This window comes from Myxine glutinosa, chromosome 12 (genome assembly GCF_964187855.1).
Source record: "Myxine glutinosa chromosome 12, kmMyxGlut1.1, whole genome shotgun sequence".
In the NCBI taxonomy this organism is placed as follows: Eukaryota; Metazoa; Chordata; class Myxini; order Myxiniformes; family Myxinidae; genus Myxine; species Myxine glutinosa.
Window position 1 is genome coordinate 27,239,838 of NC_136272.1, and position 27,174 is coordinate 27,267,011.

At 41.3% G+C, this 27,174-nt stretch overlaps 1 protein-coding gene across 3 annotated transcripts in view; it reads left to right on the plus strand.

The window, feature by feature from the left end:
* Positions 1-17,857, plus strand: part of WDR89 (WD repeat domain 89) — a 32,954-nt gene extending 15,097 nt beyond the window's left edge. For 2 of the 3 annotated variants that reach the window (XM_068101401.2, XM_068101402.2), the window contains exons 3-5: positions 1,384-1,701; positions 1,822-2,097; positions 14,247-17,857. In XM_068101401.2, coding sequence (XP_067957502.1) covers positions 1,384-1,701; positions 1,822-2,097; positions 14,247-14,639 — 987 coding nt within the window. In that variant the 3' untranslated portion in view covers positions 14,640-17,857. Of the gene's footprint in view, positions 1-1,303; positions 1,702-1,821; positions 2,098-14,246 lie in introns of all 3 variants that reach the window. The other variant, XM_078766632.1, reaches the window with a different exon arrangement.
* Positions 17,858-27,174: the final 9,317 nt, after the last annotated feature.

Sequence of the window (27,174 nt, forward strand, 5' to 3'; positions counted from 1 at the left end):
CACTTGTAGGTTGCTTTGCTTTCACCCTTCTGTCCAGTTCATCCCAAACCAGCTCGATGGGGTTTAAGTCTGGAGACTGCTGGCCATTCCATGATTTTAAGCCTACCGTCTTGTTCTTTTCCTCGAAGGTAGTTTTGACATAACCTGGAGGTGTGTTTATGGTCATTATCTTGCTGTAGGATGAACCCCTGACCAACTAGGCGTATAGCAGAGGGTATTGCATGGCGCTGCAAAATGCTGTGGTAGCCCATTTGGTTGAGGGTGCCAGTCACTCTGTACAAGTCGCCGACTCTGGATCCAACAAAAGAGCCCCAGACCATCACGCTTCCTCCTCCATGTTTGACAGTTGGTGTCACACACTGAGGGACCATCCTTTAGCCTACTCGACGGCGTACAAAAACCATGCGTGATGAACCAAAGATTTCAAATTTTGATTCATCGGTCCAGAAGACCTTCTTCCAGTCTTCAGTAGTCCACTGGCGGTGCTTCATGGCCTAGGCAAGCCTCTTTTTCTTATTTTGCCATCTTAGCAATGGCTTTCTGACTGCCACTCGACCTGTCAAACTTGCAGCTCGAAGTCTTCTCTTCACAGTTGAAACTGAGACTTGCTTACTTCGACCAGTGTTAAGTTGTGCTTGAAGCTGTTGTCCTGTGAGCCACCTACCACGCAAGCTGTTGACTCTCAGAAACTTGTCTTCTGATTCTGTTGTGGCTTTGGGTCTGCCAGACCTCTTCCTGTCAGAGTTTCCTCCAGTTGTCCAAATAATGCTTCAGAGGGTGTAATAACAGTCTGCTCCAATACTGCTTTTATACAGACAGGGGGTTTGTAATCAAGTAATCAGCAGAGGTTGGGACACCTGTAGGAATTGTTTGCATCAACTTTCAAGGCTTAATTTACTTACGTTGCTGCAGAACAGCTGTAAGTTGTTCACCCATTACTTGTGTGTGTGTGTGTGTGTGTGTGTGTGTGTGTGTGTGTGTGTGTGTGTGTGTGTGTGTGTGTGTGTGTGTGTATATATATATATATATATATATATATATATATATATATATATATATATATATATATATATATATATATATATATATATATATATATATATATATATATATAAAATATATAAACCTATTTGCTGCCGTACATTTATTATGTACACACAAGGGTCGTTGTGAACAAGGTGGATGTGGATGGAATTTTTTGCGTATGTAATAAATATGTTATCTTCCTGGCTTTTGTCTATAATTGTAACAATGCATGGAGTGATCATGAAATGAGGAACGTTAGTTTGGAACAAAAGTGTAGTTTTGAGTGCTTTACCTGTGTACTGCATGAATCTGCAGTTCCGACACCATCCCCCTCTTCTCCTCCCACACCCCCAACAGAAAGGGGTCAACGTCGGGTTGCGCTGCGGGAAGGACACTCCTACACTATACTCTGCATTAAAAACTGGTGAGGTTTATTGTTGGGACACACGAGTACCTGGGAACTATCCCATGGCAGCTTTTCAGTCCTATCCCAGACAAACCTTGGCCAGCTTCGACGTCGACGCCACACAGCTTTTGCTAACCGCCGGCACGGAGCTGCGCGATGAGGATGCTTTTGTGCTCTTCTGGGACGTCCGGGCTGGACACCGTGGAAGTAACCATGCTATGGAGCCAATGGGAGTGTACAGCGAGTCGCACAGTAATGACATCACACAGGTAACACCTGAGATTTCCATTTTGGTTTTGGGCATTCTCTCTGCTCCGGCGCAATTGCTGGATTCATTCCCGGTTTAAGTTTGAGCCCCTACACAATGAGCAAATGCTTTCCGTCCACAGATATGCTTCCACCCGACGTGCCGCGACCGTCTTGCCACTGGAAGCGCAGATGGTCTCGTAAATGTATTCGACCTGCAGCAGTCGATGGAGGAGCATGCGTTGACTCTGACATGCAACTCCGAGAGCTCTGTGGCATCAATAGCATGGGAGGACGTGGCGAAGGGCGAGGGAAGGTTGTTTTGCACCACACACACGGAGGGTCTCTGGTTGTGGAATATTGGACCTGATGGTGAAGATAAAGTTGAAGACATTCATGTGGAGGATGTCAGGAGGAAGGTGAGATCGTACCTTTAAGTTACCTTGGCAAGCAATATTACCACTGAACTTGAGAGTAATCCTTAGTGTGTGTGTGTGTGTGTGTGTGTGTGTGTGTGTGTGTGTGTGTGTGTGTGTGTGTGTGTGTGTGTGTGTGTGTGTGTGTGTGTGTGTGTGTGTGTGTGTGTGTGTGTGTGTGTGTGTGTGTGTGTGTGTGTGTGTGTGTGTAGGACCTCGATCACCCACCCTCCTGGCCAGTTTCCCCATCTTTACATAGACTACATACTTTATATTTAGAATTCCCATTCAGTTATACACAGCGAAAAATAACGGACACAAGATGGCGCTATATATTTTGCTAATTAGCATAACTAATTAATGTGCAACTTTCTGCACTGACGAGTTATGAATTCTCTATAAGTGATTTTTGTCCCCCGTCGCACTGCGGAGCGAAAGGGGGACTATGGTTTTCCCCTCCGTCCGTGCATGCATGCGTAAGTGAAGGACCGCATTCGAATTTGGTGTGTGGGTGCAACCCACGTCAAAATCCAAGATGGCCGCCGCCATGTATGTCTGAACCTTGTGAGCGGAATATCTTGAAAAATAAGCGAAGTACCAACTTCTAATCTGGTGGGTGGGTGTATCGAGGCACAAGGAAGAACGCCATTGAAAATTGGGTCGCCACGTCAAAATCCAAGATGGCCGCCACCATATATATGTCTGAACCTTGTGAGCGAAATACCTTGAAAAATAAACGAACTATTAACTTCTAATCTGGTGTGTGGGTGTATCTATGCATAAGGGAGAACGCTATTGAAAATTGGGTCGTCACGTCAAAATCCAAGATGGCGGCCACCATATATATGCCTGAACATTGTGAGTGAAATATCTTGAAATATAAAAGAAATACTAACTTCTAATCTGGTGTGTGGGTGTATCTACGCATAAGGAAGAACGCTATTGAAAATTGGATCGCCACGTCAAAATCCAAGATGGCCGCCGCCATGTATGTCTGAACCTTGTGAGCGGAATATCTTGAAAAATAAGGGAAGTACCAACTTCTAATCTGGTGTGTGGGTGTATCCAGGTATAAGGAAGAACGCTATTGAAAATTGGGTCGTCACGTCAAAATCCAAGATGGCCGCCACCATATATATGTCTGAACCTTGTGAGTGAAATATCTTGAAAAATAAACGAACTACTAACTTCTAATCTGGTGTGTGGGTGTATCTACGCATAAGGGAGAACGCTATTGAAAATTGGGTCGCCACGTCAAAATCCAAGATGGCCGCCTTGCGTCTTCCACTTTGTCTACTCATCACTTCAACGACGGGGGACCTTGGCGTAACGCTTGTTAAACAAGATGTCTCTGATTCAAGATGTCTCTGATTCCTCAATATCTCTTCCTGGTTACTCCCTCTTCCGGTATGATAGACCTGAGCCTCGTCCTGGTTGTGGGGTGGCTATCTTTATCAAAAACTCTCTTCCTCACTCTCCTTGCACTGCCCTCTCTCCTCCTCACCCCCAGGAGTACCTCTGGCTACGGCTTCCTCTCCGCTCCCACCTTTTGTTCATATGTGTTCTGTACCGTCCCCCAAACAGTGATGACTCAATTTACATTTCACTCTCTGACAACATGGACCAACTTCTATCCACTCATCCCAACTCTCTCTTCCTCATATGTGGTGACTTCAACTGTCATCATGCCACCTGGTTGGGTGTGGGTTCCTCTCTCACCAGTCATGGCACCTCAGCAAAGGACTTCTGTGACTCACTGGGATTGACACAATCTGTCAATTTCCCGACCCGGATCTCAGCCAATGGAGTTTCTTCTCTTCTGGACTTGGTTATGACAAACTTCCCTGCTAATGTCTGCTGCTCTTCTTCTGCTCCAATCGGTTCTTCTGATCATGTGCTTGTCAAAGTGGACATCTCTCTGGCCATTCTCAGAGAGCCTCCTCAGCGTCGAAAAGTCTGGCATTTCACTCAGGCCGACTGGGACGGGCTTCAAGCAGCCATCAATCGTCTGGATTGGTCTCCCATCTCCACTGCCTCTGACATCAATTCTTCCTGGGAATTCTTCCAAAGCAAACTGATCTCTCTCATGCACAGATTTATCCCATCTCGTCTTCAGTTGTCTTACCCTTCCTCCCGTCCATGGTACACCGAATCTTGTGGTGAGGCAGTTGCCCTGAAACAACTTGCCTTTGCCTCTTGGAAGGCTAATCCAACTGAAGGCAATCTCAGTTCCTTCCACCAAGCTCGGAACAAGTGTGTGTCTACCCTCAGGAGTGCCAGGAAGCACTATCTCTCCTCACTCAAGAACAAACTCTCAAACCTGTCTCCTTCCTCCAAATCCTGGTGGCGTCTGGTCAAATCCGTTTCTGGTGTTTGTTCCCCCTCCATCCCCTCCCTTACCTCAAATGGCCACACAGTCGACATCGCACGTGACAAAGCCGAATGCCTCAACTCTGTGTTTGCCTCAAAATCTTTAGTCCCAAACCCATCTCTCTCTGTTCCCACCTTTCCCAGTCGAACCCAACTGCTCCTGGACTCTGTGTCCTTCTCTCCTGACAAGGTGGAGGAGTTTTTGTCTAACCTCGACTCTGATTCTGCAACTGGACCAGACGGCATCAGCCCACGGGTCCTAAAATCCTGCTCTGCCACTCTATCTCACCCTCTCTCTGTTCTTTTCACCCTATCTTTTGCTCAAGGTCATCTGCCAGCATCCTGGAAAGCAGCAAACATTACCGCTTTACACAAAAAAGGTGCAAAAACAGATCCTTTTAACTACAGACCAATCAGCCTGCTCCCAATTATCAGCAAAGTCATGGAATCCATCATTGCTTCGGATATGAAATCTTTCCTCTTCTCCAATGGCTTGATCTCTGATCATCAATTTGGATTCAGACCAGGTCACTCTACTCTGGACATGCTGCTTCTCCTGTCTCAACAATGGATGGAGGTCCTCAATGCCAAACAGGAAATCAGAGCTGTCTCCCTTGACATATCACGTGCCTTCGATACGGTCTGGCACCCAGCTCTGCTCACCAAACTCTACTCCTATGGTATCCATGGAAAGCTCCATGCATGGCTTGCGGACTTCCTCTCTGGTCGTAGTCAACGTGTGGCCCTGAATGGATTTCTCTCATCTCCCCTTCCTGTTCAGGCTGGAGTTCCCCAAGGCAGTGTGCTGGGCCCTGTGCTTTTTCTGGTCTTTATCAATGATCTCTCCGACTCTCTGGAAAATCCTCTCTATCTCTTTGCTGATGACTCCACTCTCTGCCGCTCCATTCCTCTTCCCTCAGATCGGCAGTCTGCAGCCTCCTCACTCTCTGAAGACCTGGACAAAATCACAGACTGGTCAAACAAGTGGAACATGTCTTTCAATCCTGACAAATCTCACACTCTTACTATGTCTCTCTGAAAAGATCGACTGGACAACCCTCCCATCTACTTTCTCAACAATCCTCTCCAAGAAGTTCTGTCGCTCAAGCTTTTGGGTCTCACTATCTGCCATGATCTTTCTTGGGAAAACCACATTTCCAAGCTGGCCTGCAAAGCCAGTCGCCGACTGGGCATCCTCCGTCGTGCGAAGTCCTTCCTAGGCACACCTGAGCTCCTCACCACATACAAGGCTTTCATCCGCAGCTCAATGGAATACTGTTCCCCCCTATGGGCTGGTGCTCCTGCCTCACACCTAGCTCGGCTTCACGCTGTTGAAACCAAAGCTTTCAGAATCATTGGAATCTCCCGCGATGAAGCTATCTCTGAGGGCCTTTCACTCACTCACCGCAGGCAGGTAGGTGGTCTTTCTGTCTTCTACCGACTCCTCTCTGGCCTTGCTCCCCCAGCTCTCTCTGTGCTCTGTCCCCCAAATATTCCTACAGGTTGCACAAGATCTGCCAGCAAGCCTCTGATGGTTAAACTGGCGAAATCTCGGCTCTCTGCTCACCTTCACTCCTTCATTCCTCTTTTCTCCCGCCTCTGGAACAAACTCCCACACTCCCTTCAATCCCACTCCTCCCTCCAGGTCTTTAAAACAGCTGTTCACCACCATCTCTTATCTTCCCCCATCCAAAACCTTGATCTTTTCTACCCCCACTAATTCACCCCAGATCCACCTTGTTTGTAATTCCAACTTCTTTCCTGGTAGTCCTGGCAGTGTCCATATGTTTTATGCCTCTCCCACCCCCTTTCCCATGCCTCCCCCCCAAAGCCCTCTCCCTCCCACAGATCTCTCGATGTCTCCATGTCTCTCGGTTCCTGCTCTCAAATGTTGTGTTTGTGTCCTTCCCCCTCTCTCCCCATCTTGTCTACCGCTCCCGATGTTATTTGTTTTATGTGTCAGTTTGTCGGTTATGTGTCGGTTTGTCGGTTTGTCTTTCTGTGTGATAAATGTTCGCTCTTTCACGAGCCTCGATCTTGTATACAAAAAACAAAAAAACAAACAAAAATAAACTAAATATATGCAAAATTTCAGCTAGATACCAGAGGTGGGTCACAAAAGTAAAAACCTAGACACATTTTGCTTGTTTGGCCCATGGTCTATATGCAGCAAGACGTATTATGAACGAGCATTCTGAGTATTGCGCTGCAATACATGTCCCCTACGGCAGTCTGTCGTCCGGAAAACTGTTGGGGAAATTACCAAGGGTTATTTACCCACAGGTTCTGAATCGTTCCCAATCGCTAATTACCTCAGGACGGGCTCACCTGTGATTCGCACTCGGGACTTCGATTTATACACCTTGCAGACAGGTCAGCAGAAGCACGAGAAAATAAGTTGTTGATAAAGAACCTTTGGAGTCGCTAAATATCAGTAATTTATTATATTTTCCGGTTCACGATCAATGATAGATGTGTGTAGATATGTTGCTCGGCTTGGCTCCGCCCCTCCCGAAAGCGCGCGCTGTGTCGTGCTTTTGATGTTCGCGAGACGAGGCTGAGGGCGCGCGGTGCTGCTTGAGGAGAACTCTAGAATAAACAAAGTGCCATAACTTTGTCAAAAATGATCGAAACGTTGTGAAGTTAGAACTTACTCTGTAACTTATCATGAGGAAACCATGTGCCAAGTTTGAAATCGTTAGCATTAAGAATTTAGAAAAAAAGTCCGGAAAACTGTTCTCTGCGTTACGGACTGACAGATAGACAGATAGACAGACTGACAGACGGAGGGACGGCGTGCAAACCTCTAGTCCCCTCCGGTGTACACCGGTAGGGGACTAACAAGCATTCTGAGTATTGCGCTGCAATACATGTTCCCTACCGGCAGTCTGTCACCCGGAAAACTGTTGGGGAAATTACCAAAGTTCAAAGTGCCATAACTTTGTCAAAAATGATCGAAACGTCGTGAAGTTCGAACGTGATGTGTAACTTATCATGACGAAACCACGTACCAAGTTTGAAATAATTAGCATTAAGAGTTTAGGAAAAAAGTCCGGAAAGCTGTTCTTTGCGTGACGGACTGACTGACTGACTGACGGACTGATTGACTGACTGACTGACTGACTGACTGACCGACAGACGGAGGGACGGAGTGCAAACCTATAGTCCCCTCCGGTGTACTCCGGTAGGGGACTAATAACACGTTTGAATAAGGATAGCAACATAACCTTCTCTCACCGCAGGCAGGTTGGTGGTCTTTCTGTGTTCTACCGACTCCTTTCCGGCCTTGCTCCCCCTGCTCTCTCCGGCCTTGCTCCCCCTGTGCTCTGTCCCCCAAATCGCCCTGCAGGACGCACAAGATCTGCCAGCAACCCTTTTCTGGTGAAACTGCCAAAATCTAGGCTCTCTGCTCACCTTCACTCTTTCATTCCTCTTTCCTCCTGCCTCTGGAACAAACTCCCTCACTTTCTTCAATCCCACTCCTTCCTCCAGGTCTTTAAAACAGCTGTTCACCACCATCTCTTATCTTCCCCCATCCAAAACCTTGATCTTTTCTACCCCCGTTAATTCACCCCAGATCCACCTTTTTTAAATACCGACTTATTTCCTGAAATTCCTAGAAGTGTTAATTTGCTTTATACCGTGTACCCTCCCTCCTCCCCCAGCCCCCCGCCACCCGTCCACAGATCTACCAACGTCCCTGTTCTCTACTGTTGTTGTGCTTGTGTACTTCCCTCTCTCCCCCTCTTGTCTCCCGCTCCCTTCATTGCATGTTTATGTGTCTGTGCATGTTTTCATGTTCAATGTGTTTGCTCTTACATGAGCCTTGATTCTGTATACAAAAAAAATTAATAATAAACCTCCCTGGCCGCTCCCTCAGGGAGCGTGTGCCTCTCGTAATACAGGGAAGGGAGTCCCTGGTTTACGAATACAATGTGTTCCTGAAAATGTGTTCTTAAGTTGAATGTTTGTAAAACGGATGAATAAATCCCCTGTAAATACATGTAATAAGTGATTAATTTGTTCCCGAACACAAATGAAATCCTGCTTTTTACAGAAAAAACTTTATTAAACGATTTTAATTTTTAAAATTGAAATACAAAATTTTTATTAAATTATTCTAATTGATTTAATTTATTTTTGAATTACTTTAATTTTTTAATTTTTGTAATTTTAAATTTATTTAATATATTTATTTAATTTCAAAAAAAAAAAAAAACCTTTAGAGGCCATTTTTCCCCGCAAAGCGGGGGTTGGCCTTTTTCGGGCACCGTGGTTGTTGTTGTTTTTGTTGGTCCCCTTTTTGAAGCAATGTTTTACGGCCGGATGCCCTTCCTGCCGCCAACCCTTTTTGTCGCCTTTTTTTTTTTTACGACAAACAGGGAATTACCTCAATTAGCCGACCTCGGAAGGATGACAGGCTGAGTCAACCCCCCTGGCTTCAGTGATCGACCGGGATTCGAACCCAGGATCCTAGGATCCTAAGCTGGCACCCTAGCCGCTAGCCCAACACCAGACTAATATATTTATTTAATAATAATATTAAATTTATTTAATAATTAATAATTTATTATTAATAATAAATATTAATTGATTTCTTTTCTTTTATTTGAATTATTTAATTTTAATTATTTTAATTTATTAATTTCAATTAAAAAAATTACATTTATTTAATTTATGTAATTAAATACAAGAATGATTTTTAAAATATAAAATGAATAAGTTGATGCTATAAATACATTTTTACTACAGTAATAATAAAATCTAAAAGCACTCTCTTTGTACCATGGTCACTGGTACAACTTGCTTTAATCTTATGAGCCACTGTTAATCGTGATTACACCAAAAAAATGCTCAGAAAAGTGCCTGAGCATGCCTGCCAAACGCTCGAGCACATTAATTTGGAACCCATGGAGGGAATGCTTTCTCTCTTTTTTTTTTTTTTTTTTTTTTTTTTTTTTGTATACAATATCGAGGCTCGTGAAAGAGCGAACATTAATCACACAGAAAGACAAACCGACACATAAAACATATAACATAGGGAGCGGTAGACAAGATGGGGAGAGAGGGGGAAGGACACAAACACAACATTTGAGAGCAGGGACCGAGAGACATGGAGACATCGAGAGATCTGAGAGAGGGCGAGGGCTTTGGGGGGGGGGGGGGGGGCGTGGGAAGGGGGCAGTGGGAGAGGTATAAAACATATGGACACTGCCAGGACTTCCAGGAAAGAAGTTGGAATTTCAAACAAGGTGGATCTGGGGTGAATTAGTGGGGGTAGAAAAGATCAAGGTTTTGGATGGGGGAAGATAAGAGATGGTGGTGAACAGCTGTTTTAAAGACCTGGAGGGAGGAGTGGGATTGAAGGGAGTGAGGGAGTTTGTTCCAGAGGCGGGAGAAAAGAGGAATGAAAGAGTGAAGGTGAGCGGAGAGCCGAGATTTCGGCAGTTTAACCATCAGAGGGTTGCTGGCAGATCTTGTGCGACCTGTAGGAATATTTGGGGGACAGAGCACAGAGAGAGCTGGGGGTGCAAGGCCGGAGAGGAGTCGGTAGAAGACAGAATGACATGTGAGACTCTTGTGTCGGTATGGAACGCGTGGGGAGAATGACGTGTGAGATGGCGGAAGAGTGAGGGAGGGCAGCCTATGTGAGGGAGGGCAGCCTATGTGAACGAGGTGTGAATTGTGTTGTGAATGTGTAATCAACTCTCAATGTCCGATTTTCTGCATTTAGCGCTTTGCATTAAGAGTTTAATGTCATTTAAAAAGCCGTGTTGGTGTGGATGGATTGTATGTTCGAAAGACGAAGCATGATTGTAAAGTTTTGGGTGTTTCAAAAAGACCTGGACAACTTTGGTTTTAATATATTCAGCACCACAAATGATAAGGGGTGTTGCAAAACATTTTACCTTTTTTTCCCCCCCGAGAACCCGTTATGGTTGTGCACGCATTCGTACATGACGTGTGCGTGCGTACGTGCCGTGTGCGTACCTTGCGTCCACGTCGTCACTTTTTCTTCGCTTGTCGTTGCTGTGATGGTTTTGTCGAGGACTGAACGACGCGTCGCATGTGCGTTATTCTATTCTCGGCTATTTTAACGTGCATCAAAGGAAGCATGCCTCGGGGGGGAGGGGAGGGGGGGAAGGTAAAATGTTTTGCAGCACCCCTTATAATGATACCCTTTGTTTTATATAATACAGAAACTCAAAGTTTTATTTATTTTCAGGTTTGGTGTTTTAATGTAAAAGAAAATGGCGACTCCACAGGAGAAAGCTCAGTGCGTCAAATGGTTCATCGAGACGAGATCTGACACTCAAGTTCTGTGTAATTTCCGTACAAGGTGGGAAGGAATCTACCATCGCGGACTAGTATCTGAGAGTGGTACAAGAGGTTTAAGGAGACTGGAAGTTGTCAGAAACAGGAAAGTACCGGTCGACCAAGCACAAGTGCGGCAGCCGTTGAAAGAGTGCGTCAATAATTTCAACAAAGTCCCAGAAAATCAATCCGAAGCGCATCCAGAGAACTGGGACTACCAACCACCACTGAACACAGAATTCTGCCAAAAGACTGAAGTTTTATTTCTATAAGGTACAGATTCTGCAGAACTCAAACCAAATGAGGACCCAAACCCAAGGAGTTTGCCTTGGAAATTCCCAGTCGCACAGAGGATGACGAAGATTACCTGAAAAAGGTCATGTTCACAGACGAAGCTTGCTTTCATGTGTCGGGGAAGATCAACCGACACAATGTGAGGATCTGGGGCTCTGAAAACTCCCACGTGGTCATTGAACACCTGTGCGACAGAACAAAGGTCAATGTTTGGTGCAGCCTTCTCCATGATTGCTTGATGGGTCAGTTTTTCTTTGCAGAGGATACAGTGACCTCAACAATTTACATGAACATGTTGGAAGGATTTGCCTTACCACAGATTGAAGACTTGCAACCCAATATCATTTTTCAACAGGACGGCGCTGTCACTCATTGGGCCTTACTCGTTTGAGCCGTCCTGAATGAAAAATTTCCAGGTTGCTGGATTAGCTGAGATGGTCCAACCGCCTGGCCTCGATGATCACCAGACATGACCCCCCCCCCCCCTGATTTTTTTTTTTCTGTGGGGGTTTGTTAAAGATGTTGTCTACAACACCAAGGTGGTAAACCTGCAGGATCTTCGTTCTCGGATCACAACTGCATGTGCACTGGTGGACGCAAACATTCTGAGCCGAACATGGCAAGAATTCGTGTACCTCCTTGATGTCCTGCGCGTGACAAACGGAGCTCACATTGAAGTGTATTGATGGTGTGCACAAAACCTGATGAGTTTCTGTATCATATAAACCAAAGTGTATCATTGTATCACTTGTGGTTCTAAATATATTAATAACCAAAGTGACTCAGAATACTTTTATTCTGGGTTGGAGCTAAGAGGCTGATGAGGTGAATGCTTTATGAATTAACACCTTCAGAGTCTGGATGCTAATCTAATCGCACACGTTTGTTTCTTTACACCATACTCGTCACACACGCAGGCAACCGATACCAGACTAGCTTTGCAATTAACTTTAATTTCTGCGCAACACTGTTGCCCCGACATGTCTGGCATGGCCACTGCTCGTGCTATGGAATCTCCGCAGACGTCACTTGTATCCGGGCCACCCACGGCCTTCACCACACCCACTCTCCCGACGTGGGACTTCCATAAGCCATTTCTAGTCGTGGGACGTCCCGCGGCCCTCACATCACTTGCGCACAGTGGCCGTCCCGTTGTCTTTCACACACCACACATACAAGCCGCCTCATGATCCCTCGCACAACATTCATTTACATGGAGTATCTCATGGTCTTTCTCACTCCATTCATGCACGCAATCCACCTCATGACCATTCACACACCGTTGACTCACTCGGGCCATCTCACAACCTTTTACACTCTCTCTCATGCCACACTACTCTCCCATGCTCACTCACACTCCTTTCACACACACGGGCTGTACCGCAATCTTTCTCACACCACTCAACACGCACCCAAGCTGTTCTGCAGAGGTCCCGATTTCCATTTAATTTTTTTTACACACTTTCTTTTTTAAATTTTTTTTACTTCACAGATTTTTTTGATTTTTTTTTAGCACCACTGTCCTTAGAAGCCATTGTAAATCACTTGTACAACTTTATACGCTAATAAAAAACAAAGAAACGCATAAAGGCAAAGACTGAACTACACATAATCTGACCAGGAGGATGGTCCACAAACTTTTTTTTTTTGTCTGTTAAATCCAAAATCCGTTAAATCGAGGTTCTACCGTATATATACAGGGTGTTTCAAAAAGAGTGATAAAACTTTAAACGTTTATTTAAAAAGACACAGAAAACTCAGGGACGTGAACCAAACATTTCTTGAAAGCTTATGACATGGTATTTTCTATCACTGATTGCTATTGCAGTAAATCACTCCGAGAGTTAATGAGAGCCCAAGGTCTGAAATTGGCATTAACGCAAAATCCTTGTAATTGATGTTCACGATGTGTGCCCCTCCACGGTTTAGACAGGCATTGATCCTGACTCCAAAGTTCTGTCCAACTTTCCTGTAGGTCTCATGTGGCACTGCCTGGAGGTAGTCTGACTCCTCCTGCTTCAGATTATCCAGTGTGGCAGGGCAGTTGACGTAGACAGAGCAGTACCCAGGGCAACGAGGCGGTTTCTGAAGAGCTGCTGCAGGAAAGTGATGATGTCACCAGCCGTATGCAGGGGTGCACCATCCTGCATAAACCAGGTCATGCTGAGCTGGTTTGGGGTGACCTTTTGGGCTAGATCATTATGGAACTTCTGGAGTACGGCCCGGTAGTGCTCACCGTTGATCGTCACCATCCTGCTGTTATCATTGTCAAACCAGTAAGGCCCTAGCATTCCCCATCTGGCATTGAAGGCGCAGAAGCATGTGACCTTAGGCCCTTTCAGGTACCTCTCAGTGATCTCAGGTGGTTCTGCCCCCCAGAAAATGTTGTTGTTGATTTAGTCTCATACCACAGAGCCTGGTGTTGGCTTAGCGGTTAGGGTGCCGGCTTGGGATCCGAGGATCCTGGGTTCGAATCCCGGTCGATCGCTGAATTAACGCCAGGGGGGTTGACTCAGCCTGTCATCCTTCCGAGGTCGGCAAATTGAGTACCAGCTTGCTGGGATGAATGATCCCGGTGTGTACCCCGGTTTAGAATAGGTGCACCGTATCCCTGCGCATCGTAAGAGCGTGACCAAGGGTTGGCATCAGGAAGGGCATCCGGCCATAAAAACATTGCTCAAACAGGGAACCATGATTGTCATGGGGCCCGCAAGGCTAACCCCCGCTCTAGTGGGGAAAATGGCCTTAAAACGATCATTCATTCATTCATACCACAGAGCCACCACTTTTGTCTTCTGCTGCACTGTCAATGGCATAGTTGAGCTACGGAGCTAGAAATCCCGGGGAACAAATACCACGATGACACCACCAAACCCTGAAAAGGAAAACGGTATAGGTCAAAAAACAAAGAAATGGCAGGAAGTCAAAGTTGTATCAATCTTTTTGAAACACCCTGTGCACAAACACACATGCGTAAAGTTTGTTTTAAAAACCTGCTGGACTTGAGGTGCTAGTTAGTGCAATGTGCCGGTTAGTCGAGTTGTATGCGGAAGGGTTTTTTAAAATTTTTTTTTAACAGTCTAAGGTTAGTCCTTTTATTATTGGTAAGGTGCTGGATAATTAAGCTTTACCTGTACATGTGTGCGAGAATAATTTTGTTGTGCGGTGTACAGGATATAGTGGGTGGAGTTGAACTGGCCTACCTTGTTGGAGGATTCTCTGCTGCACAAGATGAAGGATTAATAGTTGTCGGAGGTGCAAGCACTGGGCATATTCACCTCCTCCAGCTGCAAAAAGAGGGGCTCGTCCCTCTCCTTCAGTTCTTATCCCCCAAACCAGAAACCCTCACAGATTGTGCGCCCGTTCGTTGCTTTCATTGGTTCGAGGGAGGGGCTGCAGAAAGTAGGTTGGTTACCGGTGATGAAGACGGACAGCTGGTGTTGTGGGCTGTTGGAGAAAACTCTTCAGAATCGCTCAAGAGATCATGTGATGAGTCCGAAAGCACCGCCGACATCAAGTCGTTGAAGACGGAATTAATCCCTCCTGCCCAATCCCCAACCTCATAACCCTCTAATCAATGGACTGTTGCCACATCCTTCAAAATGACTTAACTTTCACTATTTAATTTAGTTTCAAACCTTGCTTTGTGAAAGTATGGCATTTTCAAACCACGATATGCAGAGCACTGCGTTAGCATTGGTTTCGACATCACAGCATTCCTTCCATTATTTGCTTAAATTGACTTGAAACTGAAATAAATCGATTCCTTTATCTCCTAAAATTAATCCATAATTTACTTTGCTGATTTGTAACCAGAGACTGACTCCATCTGTAAAGGTGATTGTGGGACTGACTCCATCTGTAAAGGTGATTGTGGGACTGACTCAATCTGTAAAGGTGATTGTGGGACTGACTCCATCTGTAAAGGTGATTGTGGGACTGACTCCATCTGTAAAGGTGATTGTGGGACTGACTCCATCTGTAAAGGTGATTGTGGGACTGACTCCATCTGTAAAGGTGATTGTGGGACTGACTCCATCTGTAAACCTCCCAGCCTGGACTTCTGCAGCTGGTATGTTCTCCCTCTTGAACCGAGTATTGAATAACTTTCCATCCTATCTCTCCTGTTCCTCTGCTACCCCCATTGGCTCTTCTGAGCATTTTTGGCCTAGCCCATATCTATCTAGCTATTTTAAAGGAGCAACCACAACAACACAGGATATGGCTGTTGTTTGCACATGCCAACTAGCAGGGCTCTCACAAAAGGATTGGACAATCTTCACAGGACCTGATATCGATTCCACCTGGGAATCTTTTTATTTTATTTTTACAAACGTCTACTTTCTGTCATGCACCAGTTTATCCCATAATGCCTATGGTGATCCTATCCATCCTCTAGATGCTGGTACACTGAATCATCTGGAGTGGCAGCTTTCTTTCTTTCTCAGCATGAAAAGCTAACTTGACCGAGGGTAACTTTCATTCATTCCATGAGGGATTAGGCTCACAAGTGCGTCCACCATATTTAAATTCTGAAGGCCAAACTCTCAAACCAATCTCCTTCTTCCAAGTCATAGTGGCAACTTATCCAGTCCATCTCAGGTGTTTGCTCCCACTCTATCCAGTCCCTCAACTCAAACGGAATTACGGCAGACTCTGCTAGAGATAAGACATAGTCTAAACGTTGCCTCTAAATCCCATGTACCCAACCCATCTTGCCCCTCATGTCCACAGTCTACTGGACTTCATGTTCTCTCTCGAATTTAGAAAAGTTCTGTCCGGCCCTGACCCTGCTTAAGCAACAGGCCCAGATGGCATCAGTGCCTATGTTCTCGAATCCTGCTCTGCCTTTCTTGTTTCCCCTTTGTCTGCATTAGTTTTTCCTTTGGCCACCTCCCATTGGCCTGCAAGTTGGAAAATGTCAATTGTGCAAAAAAAAAAGAAGATCATATTAATTACAGACCAGTGAGTTTACTTGCAAATACAAGCAAAGTCATGGAATCCATCATTGCTTCTAATGTCATCTTTCCTGTTTTCAAAAAAACTGGATCTGACCATCAGAATGGATTCTGTCCCAGTTATTAAACCCTGGACAAGCTTCTGCTCCTCTCTCAGCAATGATTAGATGTCCTCAATCGCATAAGAGGTTAGGACAGACTCCCTGGACATATCTCAGGCATTCGCCAGTCTGGCCTCCTTTGCTTGCCAAGGTCTCTGTTAATAGCATAGAAGGCCTTAATTCCTGGGTTTCTGACTTCCTCCACTCATGCAGTCAGTGTTGCTCCCAATGGAACTCTCTCCTCCACTCTCCACCTGGTGGCTGGAGTTCCCCAAAGCGGTATGTTGGGCCCAGTCTTATCTGTCATCTTTAGGAGTTGCACAAAAAGTGGAAATACCAGATGAAAATAATTACACTTATTTACTGAGTTTTTCTTGAGGTGTTTTTGGATGGATTATTCCATATAATGTTTATTCTTGTAACAAATATTGCAAAGTGTATTTACTAAATGTGGGGGTGGTCGGCGGCGGTGGGGGGGGGATGGGGACAGAAGTGGTCAGAAGTGCAAGTTGGATAATCGGGATAGGTGTGTGTTGTCAAAAATTGTAATTAGTAATACCAGAACAGGTGCAGAAGTGGTTGAACTGAACCCACACCTAACCCACTCAAAGTCTATCACAACCACTCGTGAGTTGTACAAAATGGAGTGTCATGGCAGAGATGCCACACAAATACCATTGATTATTAAAAAAAAAGTTATCCTGCAAATATTGGTGCATGGAATACAAGGACTGGATCTTGGAACATCGGACAAACGTAATATGGTCAGGTGAGTCCTCATTCACCTTATTTCCAACAAATGGTAGCGTCTACGTTTGGAGACCACCCAAGGATGCAGATCTTGACTTCCTTGTCCATAAGATCAGTGAAATCATTTATACCAGTCAAGTATGGAGGACGCTCTTTAATGATTTGGGCAGCAATCTCATGGAAATCTTTAAGCTTGATTATTATAGTACATTTCAGAGTAACTGCTAATGACCATGAATTCATCCATAGTGACCAACAAATTGCATCCTGTGATGTTTATGATGATATAAATTGCATCCTATACAAAGTTTGCTTCCTGGAGAAGGTGCCATTTTCCAAGACTATAATGTTCCAAGACTAAATATTAAATCCTGGTTCAAAGAACATGAAAGTGAAGTAAAACATCTTCCCTAGCTTGCTCATTCACCAGATTTAAATAATACTGATCCATTGTGGTCAATTCTCAAGAATAAGCTGAGGAGCAGATTCTTCCGGCACAAATTTCCCTCAAGAAGCCTTTCTGATTGAGTGTTGTAATATACTCCCATCATGTGTGTAGAATTTGTACCAGTCAATCACATACAGGATTGATGCCATATTGTCTGTGAAGGCTAATATGGCATGTACAAATGATGTCTCAAATCCTCTGGGAAAACTCTTTTTGCAGGTGACTCCACGTTGTGTTGTATATGACATCATCCCACTGCTCGGTAGACAGCAGCTGTGTATCTCTCTGCTGATCTGTATTTGATTATATGCTGGTCTGATAAATAGATCATGTCCGACTCACCCCGGAAGGAGCGCCACCACCCAGTGTGCTCTAGGAAGTTGCTAACCCTAAGGTCAGAGCTGTGTTTGTCTCATCTGATCACGTCAAGGCCTGTATTGTCTGATGTCTACACTTGCATTGTGGTTTGTACATGACAGTTCTTCAATGAGTCTTAGACCCTGTTTAATAAAAAAAAAAGAGACCAACTTCCAGTTTTCGTACTTTATTTGTGTGAACCACCCATGTATTTCAATTACTTGGAGATCATGTGATTTCCTTATGATTCAATTGAGTCCGTACAAATTGTTTTAATTATTAATATATCGCAACCCTCAGATTTGCATGTCCAGACAATGCTGTGTTCTGCTTTTCTTCAGTTTTCTTGTCACGTGTACATGCAAATCCATCATTCCTGCAGTTAAGTGTAAAACTTTGATCCTAAATATAATGAGCCCATAAAAAAAATTCTCAACCTACCTTCACTTCACTAGGTACAGGTAACTGGAAACCTGAGTTTTTTCCCATTGCAGCTTTTTCTGATCGTGAAGCTTTGGGAATGACTTCCCCCCTTGCCCGCACTTGCAACAGTTGGACACAAGCAAGGGAATGACTGAACAAAAAGGAAAAGAGAAGACTTTCTGGAATGTTCCAGTATGACTGGACAGGTGAGATGGGATGTCCATAAAATGTATTTTGAAAAGTACAAAATCATTAATTTTCATTACAATGAGCTGCCACCGCCTTACAATAAAAATAAATAAATAAAGTCTCGATTTTGTGAGGGGGACCATATGTGTCACCCATATGTTCCAGTATAACTGGACAGGTGAGAGAAGGCCTTATTGAGTACGGTAGTATCTAGACTTTCCTGAATCTGATTACTACCCCCTCCGTAGTAATCTTCCTCACCTCCAAGCTTAACTCTACAAACAACAAACAACAGGCATTTTAAAGGCCATTTTCCCGACAAGAGCGGGGGTTGGCCTTGCAGTCCCCATGACAATCTTCTCCATTTTGCCCTATTTTCTGCATCTCCCCTTGTTAACCCCCTTGCCCACATTTCTTCTTCGACCATCTTTAGCCAAGTCTTTCTCGGTCTTCCCCGTCCTCTACTTCCTTCTACATTCATTTCCATCACTTGTCAACCAGTCACTTTCATCCTTCCTCAACACATGACCAAACCATCTCAAACTGTTTCTCTTCACAGCATCCATCACAGGCTCCATTCCCATCATCTTTCGCAATTCATCATTTGTCTTCCTCTCTCTCAACGATACTCCACACATCCACCGAACCATTCGCATTTCCACCCTTTCCAGCTTTCGTTGCTGCTCTACGTTCATTACCCATGCCTCGCTCCCATAAATCATAACACTTCTCACACATGCAGCATACACCTTTCCCTTCAGCTTCAATGACACTCCCCTCCTCGTCAGCACGCCACTCAGTTCCCGAAACTTCTTCCATGCACATCTCACTCCAGCAACCGTTGCCGAGTCTGATCCACCTTCTCCATTCAGCATGTCTCCTCGGTAACAAAATGTTTTCACACCTTCCAGCTTCATGCCATCTCCAATATCCAACTCAGCATTTCCTCCATCTACAGCTCCCTCTGTGCACACCTTACACTTGAATGTAGCTGCCACACTGGTTAATGACCCTCTCAAACCACTACATTTTTGATGAACCCACTCAGCGCACATTGTACGTTGAATGGAATTCACGCCGACACCCTTCCTGCACACAGCACACGGCCACTTCCCAGTTCTTTCCACCTCACCACATGCTTTACCACTTGCCATCACCTTCGTTTTTCCGATATTCACCTTCAGACCTTTTGCCTCCATACATTCCTTCCACTTGTTCGTCTTCTCCTTCAGTCCATCCATACTTTCTGCAATCAACACCAGATCATCTGCATAGAACAACTCCCACGGTAAACCCTCCTTTATGTTCCGAGCCAGCACCTCCATCACAGCTACAAATAGTAGTGGACTTAGTACCGACCCCTGATGCACTCCCACCTTCACCTCAAACTCACCACTGTTCCCGTCCTTCGTCCTTACAGCTGTACGCGCTCTTTTGTACATTGCCATCACTACTCTGATCAACCAATCCTCCACTCCTAACTTCCTCAATGTCCATGTCACTACTTCACGTGGAACCCTATCAAATGCTTTCTCCAGATCAACAAACCCAAGAAACAACTTCTCCTGCAACTGCCTCACAATAAAAAGCGCGTTTGTCGTTCCTCTTCCTGGCATAAATCCAAACTGCATTTCGTCGATCTTCACTTTCTTCCTTATCCTCCTCTCCAACACCCTTTTCCAATACCTTCATTCCATGCTCCAATAACTTTGTCGCTCGATACGAGCCACAGTCCAGAGGGTCACCTTTCCCCTTGTATAGAGGGACGAGGGTACTCAGTTCCCAATCCACTGGAATGCGGCCTTCTTTCACCACCAGATTACAGATCTCTATCATTCACGTGGAACCCAGATATGCATTCAGAATCATTGGAATCTCCCGCGATGTCGCTATCTCCGAGGGCCTTTCACTTAATCACCGCAGGCAGGTTGGTGGTCTTTCCGTCTTCTACCGACTCCTCTCCGGCCTTGCTCCCCCAGCTCTCTCTGGGCTCTGTCCCCCAAATATTCCTGCAGGTCGCAAAAGATCTGCCTGCAACCCTCTTATGGTTAAACTGCCAAAATCAAGACTCTCTGCTCACCTTCACTCCTTCATTCCTCTTTTCTCTCGCCTCTGGAACAAACTCCCTCACTCTCTTCAATCCCACTCCTCCCTCCAGGTCTTTAAAACGGCTGTTCACCACCATCTCTTATCTTCCCCAATCCAAAACCTTGATCTTTTCTACCCCCGCTAATTTCACCCCAAATCCACTTTTTTGAGGTGACTTTGGACTTCTTTCCTGGAAGTCCTTAGTGTCCTTGCGTTTTATACCTATCCTGCCTCCCCCCAGGCCCTCTCCCTCCAAAAACATCTCCCGATGTCCCTGCTCTCAAATGTTGTGTTTGTGTGCTTCCTCACCTTCTCTCCCCATCTTGTCGACCGCTCCCCTTATTATATACTTTGTTTGCTTGTTTGTTTGATAAATGTTAGCTCTTTCACGAGCCTCGACTCTGTATAAAAAAAATTCTCTTCACACCCCAGCTTCCTGCTGCCTTCAACATATCTCCCACAACTCCCGTCGGCCCTCCCGCTTTTCTACTCTTCATTGCTTTTATCGCTTCCTCAACTTCCTCCTCGGTTATCTTCTCTGCCGGTCCTAAAACTGGGTTACTCTCTGTGTTGCCATCCCATTCATTCTCTGCATTCAACAGTATTTCCATATATCTCTTCCATCTTCCTTTAATTCCATCTGGGTTTTAATTAATTAATTTAATTTAATTTAATTTTGTTGGAAAGGTAATCATACACGTGATATATGCAAACATCTAGTATAATTTCTCTTGTGACCATGGAATCAAACAAAAACTTATTTATACCAGCCCTGACAGCACCAACCCTCCCCAACATAATTAATAACAAATATCATTTTAAAAGTTGGTTTTCAACTTACCCATGTACTCACAAGCCCCAGGTATGACCTTCCTGTCGGTGTTCAGAAACACCTCATGCAGACACGGTGTCTCCGTGCAACTGTTTCGTTGTGTAGAAGCATACCCCAGCTTTCTCAGGTACTTTTCCAAGTATTTTCAGATTATTTTAGAACCAATGGAAGCCATTTTAGGTAACAATCCTTATCGTGCACACACGCAATAAAGATTCACATTCCACGAAGATTGCTAATTTATTTATTGATTGCACACACACAAAATTTATTTTGTTGGAAAGCTAATGATTTATTTTGTTGAAAAGGTAGTAATCGATTTACTTTGTTGGAAAGCTAATGATTTATTTTGTTTGAAAGGTAGTAATCGATTTATTTTGTTGAAAGCTAATGATTAATTTTGTTGGAAAGGTAGTAATCGATTTACTTTGTTGGAAAGCTAATGATTTATTTTGTTGAAAGCTAATGATTTATTTTGTTGGAAAGCTAATGATTTATTTTGTTGGAAAGCTAATGATTTATTTTGTTGGAAAGGTAGTAATCGATTTACTTTGTTGGAAAGCTAATGATTTATTTTGTTGGAAAGGTAGTAATCGATTTATTTTGTTGGAAAGCTAATGATTTATTTTGTTGGAAAGCTAATGATGTATTTTGTTGGAAAGCTAATGATTTATTTTGTTGGAAAGGTAGTAATCGATTTACTTTGTTGGAAAGCTAATGATCGATATAATTTTGTTGGAAAGCTCATGATTTATTTTGTTGGAAAGCTAATGATTTATTTTGTTGGAAAGCTAATGATTTATTTTGTTGGAAAGGTAGTAATCGATTTACTTTGTTGGAAAGCTAATGATCGATATAATTTTGTTGGAAAGCTCATGATTTATTTTGTTGGAAAGCTAATGATTTATTTTGTTGGAAAGCTAATGATTTATTTTGTTGGAAAGGTAGTAATCGATTTACTTTGTTGGAAAGCTAATGATCGATTTAATTTTGTTGGAAAGCTAATGATTTATTTTGTTGGAAAGCTAATGATTTATTTTGTTGGAAAGCTAATGATTTATTTTGTTGGAAAGCTCATGATGTATTTTGTTGGAAAGCTAATGATTTATTTTGTTGGAAAGCCAATGATTTATTTTGTTGGAAAGCTTATGATTTATTTTGTTGGAAAGCTAATGATTTATTTTGTTGGAAAGCTAATGATTTATTTTGTTGGAAAGGTAGTAATCGATTTACTTTGTTGGAAAGCTAATGATCGATTAAATTTTGTTGGAAAGTTAATGATTTATTTTGTTGGAAAGGTAGTAATCGATTTACTTTGTTGGAAAGCTAATGATCGATTTAATTTTGTTGGAAAGCTAATGATTTATTTTGTTGGAAAGCTAATGATTTATTTTGTTGGAAAGCTAATGATTTATTTTGTTGGAAAGCTCATGCTGTATTTTGTTGGAAAGCTAATGATTTATTTTGTTGGAAAGCTAATGATTTATTTTGTTGGAAAGCTAATGATTAATTTTGTTGGAAAGCTTATGATTTATTTTGTTGGAAAGCTAATGATTTATTTTGTTGGAAAGCTAATTTATTTTGTTGGAAAGCTCATGATGTATTTTGTTGAAAGCTAATGATTTATTTTGTTGGAAAGCTAATGATTTATTTTGTTGGAAAGCTCATGATTTATTTTGTTGGAAAGCTAATGATCGATTAAATTTTGTTGGAAAGTTAATGATTTATTTTGTTGGAAAGGTAGTAATCGATTTACTTTGTTGGAAAGCTAATGATCGATTTAATTTTGTTGGAAAGCTAATGATTTATTTTGTTGGAAAGCTAATGATTTATTTTGTTGGAAAGCTAATGATTTATTTTGTTGGAAAGCTCATGCTGTATTTTGTTGAAAGCTAATGATTTATTTTGTTGGAAAGCTAATGATTTATTTTGTTGGAAAGCTAATGATTAATTTTGTTGGAAAGCTTATGATTTATTTTGTTGGAAAGCTAATGATTTATTTTGTTGGAAAGCTAATTTATTTTGTTGGAAAGCTCATGATGTATTTTGTTGAAAGCTAATGATTTATTTTGTTGGAAAGCTAATGATTTATTTTGTTGGAAAGCTCATGATTTATTTTGTTGGAAAGCTAATGATTTATTTTGTTGGAAAGCTCATGATGTATTTTGTTGAAAGCTAATGATTTATTTTGTTGGAAAGCTAATGATTAATTTTGTTGGAAAGCTTATGATTTATTTTGTTGGAAAGCTAATGATTTATTTTGTTGGAAAGCTCATGATGTATTTTGTTGAAAGCTCATGATGTATTTTGTTGGAAAGTTAATGATTTATTTTGTTGGAAAGCTAATGATTTATTTTGTTGGAAAGCTAATGATTTATTTTGTTGGAAAGGTAGTAATCGATTTACTTTGTTGGAAAGCTAATGATTTATTTTGTTGGAAAGGTAGTAATCGATTAATTTTGTTGGAAAGCTAATTATTTATTTTGTTGGAAAGCTAATGATGTATTTTGTTGGAAAGCTAATGATTTATTTTGTTGGAAAGCTAATGATTTATTTTGTTGGAAAGGTAGTAATCGATTTACTTTGTTGGAAAGCTAATGATCGATATAATTTTGTTGGAAAGCTCATGATTTATTTTGTTGAAAGCTAATGATTTATTTTGTTGGAAAGCTAATGATTTATTTTGTTGGAAAGCTAATGATTTATTTTGTTGGAAAGGTAGTAATCGATTTACTTTGTTGGAAAGCTAATGATCGATATAATTTTGTTGGAAAGCTCATGATTTATTTTGTTGAAAGCTAATGATTTATTTTGTTGGAAAGCTAATGATTTATTTTGTTGGAAAGCTAATGATTTATTTTGTTGGAAAGGTAGTAATCGATTTACTTTGTTGGAAAGCTAATGATCGATTTAATTTTGTTGGAAAGCTCATGATTTATTTTGTTGAAAGCTAATGATTTATTTTGTTGGAAAGCCAATGATTTATTTTGTTGGAAAGCTCATGATGTATTTTGTTGGAAAGCTAATGATTTATTTTGTTGGGAAGCCAATGATTTATTTTGTTGGAAAGCTAATGATTTATTTTGTTGGGAAGCCAATGATTTATTTTGTTGGAAAGCTTATGATTTATTTTGTTGGAAAGCTCATGATGTATTTTGTTGAAAGCTAATGATTTATTTTGTTGGAAAGCTAATGATCGATTTAATTTTGTTGGAAAGCTAATGATTTATTTTGTTGGAAAGCTAATGATATATTTTGTTGGAAAGCTCATGATGTATTTTGTTGAAAGCTAATGATTTATTTTGTTGGAAAGCTAATGATTTATTTTGTTGGAAAGCTAATGATTTATTTTGTTGGAAAGCTAATGATTTATTTTGTTGGAAAGCTAATGATGTATTTTGTTGAAAGCTAATGATTTATTTTGTTGGAAAGCTAATGATTTATTTTGTTGGAAAGCTAATGATTTATTTTGTTGGAAAGCTAATGATTTATTTTGTTGGAAAGCTAATGATTTATTTTGTTGGAAAGCTCATGATGTATTTTGTTGAAAGCTAATGATTTATTTTGTTGGAAAGCTAATGATTTATTTTGTTGGAAAGCTTATGATTTATTTTGTTGGGAAGCCAATGATTTATTTTGTTGGAAAGCTCATGATTTATTTTGTTGGAAAGCTAATGATTTATTTTGTTGGAAAGCTCATTATGTATTTTGTTGAAAGCTCATGATGTATTTTGTTGGAAAGCTAATGATTTATTTTGTTGGAAAGCTAATGATTTATTTTGTTGGAAAGCTAATGATTTATTTTGTTGGAAAGGTAATGATTTATTTTGTTGGAAAGCTCATGATGTATTTTGTTGAAAGCTAATAATTTATTTTGTTGGAAAGCTAATGATTTATTTTGTTGGAAAGCTTATGATTTATTTTGTTGGGAAGCCAATGATTTATTTTGTTGGAAAGCTGATTTATTTTGTTGGGAAGCCAATGATTTATTTTGTTGGAAAGCTCATGATGTATTTTGTTGGAAAGCTAATGATTTATTTTGTTGGGAAGCCAATGATTTATTTTGTTGGAAAGCTAATGATTTATTTTGTTGGGAAGCCAATGATTTATTTTGTTGGAAAGCTAATGATTCATTTTGTTGGGAAGCCAATGATTTATTTTGTTGGAAAGCTAATGATTCATTTTGTTGGAAAGTTCATGATGTATTTTGTTGAAAGCTAATAATTTATTTTGTTGGAAAGCGAATGATTTATTTTGTTGGAAAGCTTATGATTTATTTTGTTGGGAAGCCAATGATTTATTTTGTTGGAAAGCTAATGATTTATTTTGTTGGGAAGCCAATGATTTATTTTGTTGGAAAGCTCATGATGTATTTTGTTGGAAAGCTAATGATTTATTTTGTTGGGAAGCCAATTATTTATTTTGTTGGAAAGCTAATGATTTATTTTGTTGGGAAGCCAATGATTTATTTTGTTGGAAAGCTAATGATTCATTTTGTTGGGAAGCCAATGATTTATTTTGTTGGAAAGCTAATGATTTATTTTGTTGGGAAGCCAATGATTAATTTTGTTGGAAAGCTCATGATTTATTTTGTTGGAAAGCTAATGATTAATTTTGTTGGAAAGCTCATGATGTATTTTGTTGAAAGCTAATGATTTATTTTGTTGGAAAGCTAATGATTTATTTTGTTGGAAAGCTTATGATTTATTTTGTTGGGAAGCCAATGATTTATTTTGTTGGAAAGCTAATGATTTATTTTGTTGGAAAGCTAATGATTTATTTTGTTGGAAAGCTAATGATTTATTTTGTTGGAAAGCTAATGATTTATTTTGTTGGAAAGCTAATGATTTATTTTGTTGGAAAGCTCATGATGTATTTTGTTGAAAGCTAATGATTTATTTTATTGGAAAGCTAATGATTTATTTTGTTGGAAAGCTTATGATTTATTTTGTTGGGAAGCCAATGATTTATTTTGTTGGAAAGCTAATGATTTATTTTGATGGGAAGCCAATGATTTATTTTGTTGGAAAGGTAATAATCGATTTACTTTGTTGGAAAGGTAGTAATCGATTTACTTTGTTGGAAAGCTAATGATCGATTTAATTTTGTTGGAAAGCTAATGATTTATTTTGTTGGAAAGCTAATTTATTTTGTTGGAAAGCTCATGATGTATTTTGTTGAAAGCTAATGATTTATTTTGTTGGAAAGCTTATGATTTATTTTGTTGGGAAGCCAATGATTTATTTTGTTGGAAAGCTAATGATTTATTTTGTTGGGAAGCCAATGATTAATTTTGTTGGAAAGGTAATAATCGATTTACTTTATTGGAAAGCTAATCAATTTAATTTTGTTGGAAAGCTAATGATGTATTTTGTTGGAAAGGTAATAATCGATTTACTTTGTTGGAAAGCTAATCAATTTAATTTTGTTGGAAAGCTAATGATGTATTTTGTTGGAAAGGTAATAATCGATTTACTTTATTGGAAAGCTAATCAATTTAATTTTGTTGGAAAGCTAATGATGTATTTTGTTGGAAAGGTAATAATCGATTTACTTTGTTGGAAAGCTAATGATTTATTTTGTTGGAAAGGTAGTAATCGATTTACTTTGTTGGAAAGCTAATGATTTATTTTGTTGGAAAGCTAATGATGTATTTTGTTGGAAAGGTAATAATTGATTTACTTTATTGGAAAGCTAATCAATTAAATTTTGTTGGAAAGCTAATGATGTATTTTGTTGGAAAGGTAATAATCGATTTACTTTATTGGAAAGCTAATCAATTTAATTTTGTTGGAAAGCTAATGTATTTTGTTGGAAAGGTAATAATCGATTTACTTTGTTGGAAAGCTAATGATCGATTTAATTTTGTTGGAAAGCTAATCATACACGTGATGAGACGATCTCGCGAGAGACGATCTTGGAGATCTCGCGAGATCTTGGAGACGGCGGCAGGGA